At 39.4% G+C, this 12,186-nt stretch overlaps 1 protein-coding gene across 2 annotated transcripts in view; it reads left to right on the top strand.

Annotated features, from left to right (window-relative positions):
* The window catches only part of lmbrd1 (LMBR1 domain containing 1), a 58,825-nt gene that overhangs the window by 9,950 nt on the left and 36,689 nt on the right, over positions 1-12,186 (top strand). For both annotated transcript variants that reach the window (XM_054798040.1, XM_054798039.1), the window contains exons 4-6: positions 5,623-5,720; positions 6,383-6,450; positions 7,332-7,420. In XM_054798040.1, coding sequence (XP_054654015.1) covers positions 5,623-5,720; positions 6,383-6,450; positions 7,332-7,420 — 255 coding nt within the window. The remainder of the gene's footprint in view (positions 1-5,622; positions 5,721-6,382; positions 6,451-7,331; positions 7,421-12,186) is intronic.

Below are 12,186 nucleotides of genomic sequence, written 5' to 3' on the forward strand. Positions count from 1 at the left end.
AATATTCATAGTATTATGATTAATTTGACCCATTGCCTTAACCCACAAGCATGTGCCAGTGACTGCATACTACTTATTTGCTCCCTGCGTCATCTAAACTCAGTTTGTCTGGCTGTAAATGAGTGTAAATGGATATCTTAGTGGAGCAATAAGCACGTATTTATTGAAAATAATGTCCTGTCACAATCACAGCCTAGAAAAAGTAAGCCGCTATGACTGTGGCATTTATTTGTCTGCTGCAGAGAGAACATTTTGTAAAATATAGTCCATTTCAAAAAGGGCCTGTTTGAAACTGCTTACTCTAGTTGAGATTCACAAAATTTTGTGTGTGATGCCCATGCTGTGAATGAAATAGTTGCCAGGAGAGATGTCGGCTGAAATATATTGTTCGTTACAATTACAATACAACTGTGACTACAATTTAAGAGCATAATCTTCTGTTATGTAATTTATCATAGCTGTCTTTGTATCTGCGACTCATTTTTACTGGCACCGTACAGATCTAAAGTCAAACACAATGCGTTGTGGGACACTTGTCAACCTGCAACCTTTTTGTCATATGTCAAAATCAAGTTTCCCACAAGCAATAATGTAAATTGTAAATTAATGATGACTGGTGGATTTCTGCATGTACCTGGGGGTTGAGTCCTGTCACTTAAACCACCCTAAACAGGGCTGACTTTTGCATTGCACAGTCCTATTTGTAAATGATGTTGACTTATTGTCACTTCAGCCACACAGTATTAGACTGAGCAGCCAGGCAAGTCGTTTGTACCGCTTTCCAACGTTGCAATAATTCTCAGTTCTATGGTCACCCTCGACCATAGAACATAAGGCATATTTTCCGGAACAATTTTGGACCTGGAGGGTCCCATGTGTCAACGTTTCTTTAAGCCCGAATGGCCATTTAAGTTGAAAACAATCAAAATTTTGGATGATTGTAGCTGTAGAGAATGTCTCTCTGCTCCTTGTTCTTTCATGCCAACATTTTGTCATCAACATTTTGGAGGATTTCTTACAAAAACGAATACATTGCAATTACTGCGGTTTAAAGTTTGTAAGTGCAGCATGTCCATGGAGCACCGGTAATTCTTTATGTTGATCTCACATTCCAAAAACATGCAGGTGAGGTTAATTGGCGATTCTAAATTGTCCATAGGTATGAATGTGAGTGTGAATGGTTGTTTGTCTATATTTGCCCTGCGATTGGCTGGCGACCAGTCCGGGGTGTGCCCCGCCTGTCGCCCGAGGTCAGCTGGGATGGGCTCCAGCATGCCCCCGCGACCCTAGTGAGGAAGAAGCGGTATAGAAAATGGATGGATGGATGGATCTCTTGTGAGATCAAGTGCTCTAAGACATGTTCATCATGGTTTTTCTGTCTTTAGCGACATCCGTTTACTTCTGAAAAAAATACCATTAGCTTAAAGTAGTTTTTCCGGGTCTTAAGTGTTACTTACCTTGGCTTTTCTACATTTTTCTGAACATTTAGTTTCTTGTAAAGAGGCAAACAAAGACAGTTTGACAGAGAGTTAGAGTATGCTTTCACAAAGGAGAATATACTGCATCCCAATTTTGGAATTGCCTCTGACACTCTAAAAAGTCAGTGGCGATTGTGCGCTTTTTTTTTTTTTTTTTTTTTTTTTTTAAAGCTGCCCAAAGCAATGTTAAACACGCCAATGGCAGCAGGATAATGGGTTGAAATACAAATGACTCTCTAAATGGATAAATTGTTCCTTGTGCTGGATGGCTTTGAGGACACAAAAAACGCTCCACTCAGTACAAGCAGCAGTTTTATTAACACCTGCAGAAAGACTGAAAATAATGGTCCGTCTTGTTATCACGCTCTGTCTCTGTGTTTCAGCAAACATCTCCCTAAGACAAAGTACATACATTTGTGATCAAGTAGCCTATCACAACTGGTAGCAGAATCGTAAGACAGATTTGGTTAATAAGGGCGTACACACACTGGGCCAATCGTACTGTGCCTGACACTTCACACCTACAATGTGGCATGTTTGGAAAAGCCCACCCACAGCACTCCCGGTCACCCGTGACTATATTTGAGAGCATAGTGAATCATCATCATGTAATTAATGCGATCGCTCCTCTCGCAGGCAATTCATGACAGCTGACACTTTCCACAATAGAAATAATAAAAGCGACTCAAAATAAGACTGGAAATGATCTCCAAAGTCGAGAAATTGTAGTAAAACAGTGGTGGGGCCAGCAAACAGGCCATGGCTTGAATAGCTAGTGTGAGCGCAGGCCAATGGGGGCCAGCAGAGGGAGGGGTAAGCGCGGCCAAGTCCAGCACGACACGAATGGCCTCGTGCGAGTACACCCTAAGTGACTTTAAGTGACTTGTTTGACTACATCTTTGCCTGTCAGAAGGGATTGGCATCATCCACTGTTTCAATGATTAAATGAAGTCAAACTTACCAAACACCAGACTATGAATCATTTAAAATTGTTGACAAAACAGCATGCAGACAATAGTTGCTTGAAGCTCACAGGAATGTTTTAAAATCCGTTGTTTTGTCTGACCAACCATTGCAAACATAGATATTCAATTATACTCTGCTGTGCATGAAAAAAGAAACTCCAAAACAAGCCATCCTCATATTTGTGGATAGCAACCAAAGTTTTTTGAGTTAACTAAAGCGGGACTTACATCCCGACGTACGTGTTACCACACGCATGGGCTCCTCAATTTTTGGCACGTAGAGGAAGTAGGGTATCAGGGGGGTTGCAAGTGTATCGTACTTATGGAGCAAGTAATTCATGACACCCACGTGACTTGGTTGCAATTTACGAAAGTCCTGAAAAAACCCCCACATAAATATTGCTCCAGAAAACAATAGTGGTCCCTGTAAACACTTGGCAAAGTGTTCCCAGAGTATCTAATGGGCCTGCTCAAAAACATTCTAATTGTAAAAAAAAAAATAAAAAAAAATGGCACATCTAACTGCTAGCGTTGCTTTAGGCCGCTGATAGAAGCTTCGCCCAATCTTCCCTGGGAATTGTCCCATTATAAAGCAGTAAAATTGGTTCCTCTTTCATACTCATATCCCCGTAAGGCAAGCCCTTTTTTGTAGGATAAAAAACGTGTCTTTTGACTCATGCAAATGTTGTATGTCACTGTCATAAAAGATGTGTTTTTCAGATGACTACACATGTATAAAAGAGTCATCTGAGCAGGAAAATGACCACTGATCTCAAAGCATTTAAAGAGAAAAAAAAAACACAAAAAGGAGAACAACAGACATTTTACTGTGGCCCATCATTGAAGCCTTAACAGATTTCGAAATTCTATGTTGTCATCGGACACTTTCCAGATAATGTGGTCAGTGATGCATTAGCATGCATATCTTTTTTCTTTACAGATCTTTTCCTTTCTAATGGGAATAGCAACAACAGTAATGCAAAATACTGTTTCACGGATGTGGTGTTTTTAAAGATGGAAGCAACGTATTTCAGTTTGGACATGTTAATGAGGGAAGTGCGCTTTTCAAAGTTTTTACTTCAAGGCAGGTGCAGCAGCTTGAGAAAAATAAAGACAAATATTTTTTAACCCTGCTTCATCTACAGGTTGGAGGTAATAATTTTTTTTTGTTTTCACAGTTCCTTTTTTTGCTTTGCAAAGAAAAGTTTTTTTTGGATGATATGCGGCAATTTATAATATGATATACTTATTAGAAAACACATACTATCAGCTTTTGACAGTTGTAGTTTAATGAACTGACTGAGTAGAAGAATTATATTAGTGTAAGATTGTGGAAATGCGGAAAAGGTAAAATATTCGCAGAAATTAATTGGCGTGTACTCATTGGTGCCTTTTTAATCTGTCAAGGGAAATATCACATCATTGCAATTGGATTAACTGGGTACATTTTATAGCAATTTCAGGCTTCCGTGAGGTGTAATATGTATTGATCTGCATTAGGTCCTGAGAGAATGTATTAAATTAAAAGTCTCTCTGTCAGCACAAAGTTTTATAGAAAGACGAAATGTTGAGTGCAATGTTTGAGAATTTTTAACTGTACAGTATGTATGTACACTCCCTGTCAAAAGTTTAGCTTTTTCCAGTTATTTATAGATATTCAAGTTGTTTGAGTCCAATGAATAGCTTGAAATGGTACAACGGTAAGTGGTGAAGTGCCAGAGGTAAAAAAAAAAAAAAAAAGCTTAAGGTTACCCAAAAAATAAAAATTATCTATATTTCAGAATTATACAAAAATGGCTGTTTCAGCTCCTACAAAATGGGTAAAAAATTGAAATCTGTTCTGCAGAAATGGAGGTGGATCAAGCCTTGGCAGTTGGTGATACTAATTCCTACAGGTGTTCCACGTTCTGGAGTACTTACTACCTCTTCTGTCTGCATAAAAGCAGTGTTTGGAACACACTGTGATACTATACCCTCGCGAGCATCCGTTGAACAGTATTGAACTGGAGAAAGTAATTTGTTGCTAAAAAATGTCCAACCAAAAAGGCAATTAACAATGGAAGATAGACCATTTTAACACTTAAAAATGTAGTTTGTTTTTTTCTCCAGAGAAATTCTAGTTTTTTAAAACTTTTGACCGGTATATATGTATATATACAGTAGAGTGGAAGCTTAGTTGGTGCCATTAATCTGTACCAGAAGGTCAGAGTCCAACCAAAACGTACTCTTTACTAAATAAATTTTTCCCGTAAGAAATCATGTAAGTCCAATGAATCCGTTCCATAAAGCCACACAAAACACGTTTTAATTTATAGTTTTACATGCATAAAACAATTAAAAATGCATATAAATACATATAAATGACAAATGAACGTTTGATGTTACTTTTACCGTCATTGAAGATGTGGTTCTTTCCAAAGACACATAGCAGCGAGATCAACATGGACACCACCTTTGCATTTTGCCATGAGTTATTTCTTGAATTCATTAGTGTTTCTCACCTCAAGTCTCTGCTTTTCTTTTGATCATGTTTGCAAAAATAACCCAAAATAGAGCAAAAGAAAGTTGCAAGTGCCACCAGCATTTGATAACGAAGGTGAGACACTACTGCATAAACGCTGCATCGTGTCTATCTCAAGATGAAAGTAACCTTAAATGTTGATTTATCTATTTCAGTCATCAATTATATGCATATGGTGTTGTTTTATGCATGTAAAGCTTTAAAAATGTATTTTGTGTGAACATGCTTGAGATTTATGGCATAACCGTTAACTGCAGAGTCAGCCACTGGTTACATCATAGACCGGCGATGGTGCTGACTTCCAGTTCCTGTTTTCATGTTTTTTTTAAAATTATTTAAGCAGGTTAAAAACTCACTCAGATTAAAAATCTCTTTTACAAGAGCGACGTGGGCCTGGGTATTAGCAAGCTGCTAACGAGGACGTTTCATGGTAAAAATACATTAAGAACACACAGTTGGACTCCCACAGTGTATGAATAACACAACAAGACGTGCGCCATATTGTACGCTAACTGGAAAATGTACGCACATTGAAGCAAAATTTTTGCGTACATTTTCAATGTTAACTGAAAAACACGCTAACCGATGTTACACTGTGTATTTATTGCAGAAATGATGACAAAATTACATTTTTTTCCCCCATTTTTTCTCTCCACAGCGCTTTACTCCATCATTCTGTTCTGTGTCTTTCTATGGATCCCTTTTGTTTATTTCTATTATGAAGAAAGGGACGATGACAACGTCAACACATGCTCGGTAATTACTTTACATTGCACTTTGAAGTTACTGACTATATTGTGACTTTATTACTGCTCACAAGGGTGTCTTCTGATTTAATAATGGCTCAAAAATGACCCTGTAAATCAACAAGCATCTTTGCAGTGTGATGCAGGCCTTAATGCTCAAGAGTAGTCGTACTAGCAAACCCACATCCACCTATCCCCACTAAATCAGGGTTGAGTAGCGCTAGCAGAGCTGTCAACTCATGGTCCAGTGCGGCTCTTTAAGGCATCAGGGCGTGAGGTTTACCAGGGTGGTCTCACACAGCCACACTAGCTGGCATCTGTTACATATGTTTTAGTATGTCTTCAGAAAGTGATGCAAAAATCAGCAGCTTTCACACTGCTGCTTTTCTTTTCCATGCGTCAGTTTTAAGACGACACTGGTACTTTTCAAAAGACTGGTTGTTACTTTAAAAGCATCTTGAAGAGTGCAAGCACGACCACATTATCTCTGATTGGGTAGATAGCGTATTACTCAGTATTGATCGGAATGACAAAATTCCTAAGCCAAATGGAGTAGTCACACCCCCCAGACACCCACCCACCACCACCACCAACCTTCTTTTTGTCACTTAAAATGATTTATACTGTTTTTCATGGATATGATTGACTAGTTAAATGTTTCTTTTATTGCAGCAAGTCAGGAACGCTTTGAAGTACACAGTTGGATTTGCCATTGTCTGTTTGGTGCTGCTATTAATTGGGTAAGTTAGACACATGATGGCTTCTTTTGCTGCTTGATAGCTGGATGGGGATATGCCATTGTGTTCATTGCATGAGAGGAAGAGCTCGTCAAACTTTTACAGTGCCATTTTCCTGGCCATGATGAGACATTCAAAAGACAAAGCTGTGTGTCAGGAGTAAAAGTGTTACTTACCTATTCTATCTGGAAGAGCTTGCATTTTCGTGTAAATGATGAAGTCTCTTTGTGAAATCTGACACAATCAGATTGTTTATTTTAAAGGCAAGAGCTGCTCTTGTTTTAATTGTTTAAAAAATACAAACATATACTTTTTACTCCCTGGTGTCTTGAGATTGAGTGATCTGCTGAAGACAGATGCAATTTAGCCAAATGTTTTCTTCACACATTGAAAACTATTGGCTTTTTGTTACGCCAATTGTTGCCCCTATCCTATTTTTACCAACTGATCGCTTTCCCCTTGGACTGCTTGTCTCCCACCATGAGACACCAGCGTTTTGTTGGGTGACAGTTCACGCTACAGCTTCTGGCTTGATCTTACAAGGCTTTTGTTAACCTTTAAATGGTTTCTGACCTTTCACTGCCACATGTATACAATTGCAAAAAGAAAAACTTTCACTCGGCAAGAAAAAATTCTTCTTTAGATTACGTAGAGGGAAAAAAAAGGTGCCATGGCACCCTGACATTAAGTGGTATGATATGGATACATATAATGAAACCTGACTGAGCTGAATTTCTTGGTGTAAACAGGGTTTTACTTACACAAGGTAAAAATCTTTTAGACGCACATTCTTTGTTATGGGCAGTTTTTTTTACATGGAAAAAAAAAAGTCCAAATGTTTCCACCCAAACCGAAATTGTCACAATTTCACTTTTTTTTCCCAGCGCATTTGTTCCACTTGAGGCTCCACCGCAACAGAATGCCACCCAGTGGGAGAAAGTTCAATACCTTTTTGAGGAGCTTGGCAGTGGCCGTAAGTGCTGTTCTTTTCCATATCAGCTGATACAGTTTACAAACTTTGGAATTTTCCTCAGCGTGCGTAAATCTAACTATTGTATGTTTGCTCTACTAGTACCTAAGCTGATAAACATTGCAGAATATAAAAATAACCTATATATTCAACCCAAGTGATGGCATTTTGGTTGGGAATATCAGAGTTGTGTCTATAATGTCATGAAACCTGCCCAATCAAGTCCTTACTGTATGCACATGTTCTTTACTGTGCAGCCTTTGGCGCTCTGACAAAAATGCTACTGTGAATGCTTACCAGACTGCTCTAATGTGTGCACCAAGTATCTCTTTGGGTGTGTAAACACGGTCTTACACCTAATTAAGCATTAAAGGGATAGTTTGGATTTTTTGAATTTGCGTGACATATCAGCAGTGTAGTCCATTAATAGTGACTTACCCCCCACTTGGTCTCCTACGTCCAGTTCTGGTCAGATTTCTGTGATTAAAAACATAGTTCCGCTTAGTTGCTGGGGACAATTAAGTAAAGAGCTTGACTTCTCAAAACAATATGCGTTCAAAAGATTAATACATTTGCATCACAAAAATGCCTTCTCAAAAAAATCAGACCTCACAAAACGCTCTGTTATGTTTGTCTCCCGCTGTATTAATGTGCACTGTCGCCTGTGCATTCTTGTGTATGTGATGAAGACGCTCGCATCTAGCCATCTTGTTTACATATGTGTTCCACAGCGGAAGAAGATGCTAGTCTCTTGGTCACATACACATGAACGCACAGGAGACATTGTGCAGGGATACAGCGGGAGACAAATACAACGCCGAGCGTTTTGTGAGGGTTGATTTTTTTTTTTTTTTGAGAAGGCATTTTTGTGATGCAAATGTTTTAATCTTTTGAACGCATATTGTTTTGAGAAGCCAAATTCTTTACTTAAATGTCCCCAGCAACTAAGTGGAACTACGTTCATCACAGAAATCTGACCAGAACTGGACTTAGGAGACCAAGTGAGGTGTAAGTCGCTGTTAATGGACTACAATGCTGATGGGGATGTCATCCAACTTCATGTCAAAAAATCCAAGCTATCCCTTATAAGTGCAGCAAATATGTTGGTGTGTCTTGTACATATGAGCATACTTGTGTGTCTGCAGCAAAATTGTTGTGTAAGAAAAAATGTAATTCAGCATTGAAATATAATTTTCTACAATTTCCTGTCTCGACATTCAAAACAATCAGGTATCTTCTGCATGTAACATAACATCAAAGCAATTATAGTAAATTGTATAGAATACTTTAAGAATTGCATTGGGGCCATCTGTTTGTCATATTATCTGGTCAAAGACATCTCCCAGGCTGTTTTTTCCCCATTATACCTTAAACAAACGGAATGCAAAGTGGCCAACAACTTGCATTTAAAATTGAAAACATTGATCACAAAACTGTGACTGCACACTCCTCAGGTGTGCTCACTTGTTGAGAGGAATGCTGTTTAATATGCTCTGAAACATGCTAATGTAGGAAAAATGCCAAATGTGGACACCTAGGATGCCTCTGGACCTTTGCCATATGCGGATCAAGGAGGAAGTTAAACCATCTGCCTCTTTTCACAATAGTGGACCCCCATGCATTCTTTCTAACCTTGCTACCTTGGCACAGCGGAACATTTCCAGGTTGCCGTGGTGGAAATGAGAGGGTGATCCCTGTTCTAATTCCCTCTCTCCCTTCTCTCTCCAGATGGGAGGTTAATTGTGTTAAGGAAAGCAACGTTTGCCACATAATGCAGCTGACTGCTTTGCTATGACTGGTCACTAAGGTCATCGTAACTTAATGACTTAAAAATGAGCTCTTTTATAACATCCTCATTACACACAAATGTTTTGGAGACCTCTATCTATTTATACCGATACTTGGATACTTTTGAATAAAGTGTCTTAGTGGAAGTAATGTAAATCTTTTCATTCTCGAACATCAATAATAGTAAAGCGCATACCTCCTCCAGTATGGCTGTTACCCCCGAACATCTTGGCTTGTCAGACAAAGACCTCTCAACCTGCAACAAGCAGTACTTTGGTCTACTGTATTCAAATCTCTCTAAGATTTATAGTCTCCTGTATACTCGATCTATCCACATATAGACATTTCCATCATTATAGACATTCCTCAATACTTTTGTACTTTTGTCTTCATTCAGCTTCATTCATTATTTTTTTATGCTGCTTGTCTTCGTTTACTAGGGTCGCGGGGGTATGCTGGAGCCTATACCAGCTGACTTTGGGCGAGAGGCAAATGCCCTGGACTTGACGCCAGCCAATCGCATGGTGTCTTTCAACTTGATAACATTCTTTTTTTGTGCACTATGGTTGTAGTCTTTTTCTTTATCCTTTTGAATATGAGCTGAGTAGGTTGATGGGATACTATCCATAATACAGCCCTGTCTGGCTTAAAATACTGTACAACATTTCAGTGGTGTTCAGAGTGAAGCAAGGTTATGACATTTTCATACATTCAGATGGATCAGGATTTCATCATGTTTAATATGAGGCAATATAATTTACACAGCATTTTTTATACTCTCAAACAAAAAGCAAAATAGCATTCCAATGTGCATACCATTTGATTAAGTGATTGACTGATCATTTATAGAAATGATTAGTGATTACTCATGTCTTGAATTTCTGATATTCATGAGGCAAAATGGGGTGCGTTGCATAGCTGCCACCAGCAGAGGCGCTGTTAAGTTGGTTACAAGTCATTTGGCATCTTAAGAACAACATGACGTTGGCTATGGGAAGTTGCCACATCTGCAAAGACCTCTGCTTTGGCACATCTCATTTAGCAAGCTGATGCTGGCATTGAAAACAGGAGTGCAGAACATTCAAAGTGATGGTCCCACCCCATAAAAAATCTAGAATTTGGAGTTCTTGTGGTTCTCTTACTGCTTTTATTTCAATGATCACCAATAACAAACACAACAAAACAAAACTCTTAACAAAAGAAACAACAAAACCACACACTTTACATAAATAATGCATATACAGTCGTCCCTCGCAATATCAGTTTAAAAAAAATTAAATGATCACTGTTTGATCACTGGTTGACTATGGCGTATTATCAGTCAAAAATATTGAAAACAAAGGTACATGTAGTATTCTGGCCACTCGGCCTCAGTCATTTTCCATTATTGAGACATGACATTAGATTACCGTCACACGGCATGAAGTCAGCCATGGCATGTCCGACATGACAGAGTGAAAAGAAGCTCTCCATCCATTTTGTGTGGAAGTGGTATGTTTTTGGCTGATTTGTCCTCTACCCCACTCCGTTTTAAACCCTTAAGTTTAGAATACAGTAAATAAATTGGAGCTTAACTATATAGCTTGCTCGCTTGCTGATGGTTGAAGCCATGACCGTTCTCTTGTGTCCTTGCATTGATCCCGTAGCCTGCGCATTACAGTGGAGCAATGTGGTGTGAACAAAAAATAATAGGAGTGTAGAGGTCAGGTGTTATTTCATGTCTACAGGACTCTAATAATGGTAAAGATTTTATTTAGAAAGTCATAGAGGTTTTCTATGCTCTATCTACGAACATTTTCTATGTATTAATATTGAATGAAATGTACTTATCGCCGTCTGGTCTGGAACCAGTTAACCGCTATAAACGATGGATGACTGTAATGCAGTACAAAAGAGAAAGTAGAGTTTGCCAGCCAATCGCACATATAGACAAATAACTATTCACACTCGCATTCATACCTATGGACAATTTAGAGTCGCCAATTAATGTAACATGCATGTTTTTGGAATGTGGGAGGAAACCGGAATACCCGGAGAGAACCCACGCATGCATAGGGAGAACATGCAAACTCCACACAGAAATGCCCAACGGACCCAGGTCTTCCCAATCTCCTGACTGTGACTGTGTGGCCAACATGCTAACCGTGCGGCCCGTGTTTGAAATCTTCTACTTTTTAATTCCTTTGACCTTCAGCTTGTAAGACCTCTGCCCCCAAACAAAACAACAAATAAAGATGCTATATGCTATAACCAGCACACATTATCCAAGCCCTGAATATCAACTTACTATTCTCTAATCGTATGAACATCCCTGTCAAGGAGAAAGAAGCACAGAACCACCTCGGCCTGTGCTGACGGGCGGTCTTTGCGCTGAGAAGTTGCCGCTGAGAGCACGAGGGCTAACTGGAAAGCGGCAACTGTGTAGCATTTTACACAGAACCCTATGACAGGTGGGATCCTGACAGGGGAGCGAGTCTATCAGTCTGTTCATCAATCCCTGTCTTCTAACTCCAGCTTTGACAGCTGCTGTGACACCTACTGTTGCCCTTGCCTGATAGGTGGTCCCCTTTATTCTTCAATCAGACTTGACACTTTTCAACTCAATCTACTTATATTCCCAGATCAAGCTGTTTTAACAGTCATCTGTGTCTATGCTGAAAGTAATCGCAGAGACCCGCTGTGTTTCTGCAAAGATTTTATGGCAACACAGTAAACAATATTAGGCCTGCACGGTGGATGAGTGGTTTGCATGTTGAGCACACAGTCAGTAGATCCGGAAGACCTGGGTTCGAATCTGTGGAGTTTGCATGTTCTCCTCGTGCGTGGGTTTTCTCCGGGTACTTCGGTTTCCCAATTTCCAAAAACATGCATGAGACTCTAAATTGTCCATAAGCATGAACGTGAGCGTGAATGATTGTTTGACTATATGTGCCCTGCGACAGTCCAGTTTGTACCCCGCCACTTGCCTGAAGTCAGCTGGG

This window comes from Dunckerocampus dactyliophorus, chromosome 14 (genome assembly GCF_027744805.1).
Source record: "Dunckerocampus dactyliophorus isolate RoL2022-P2 chromosome 14, RoL_Ddac_1.1, whole genome shotgun sequence".
In the NCBI taxonomy this organism is placed as follows: Eukaryota; Metazoa; Chordata; class Actinopteri; order Syngnathiformes; family Syngnathidae; genus Dunckerocampus; species Dunckerocampus dactyliophorus.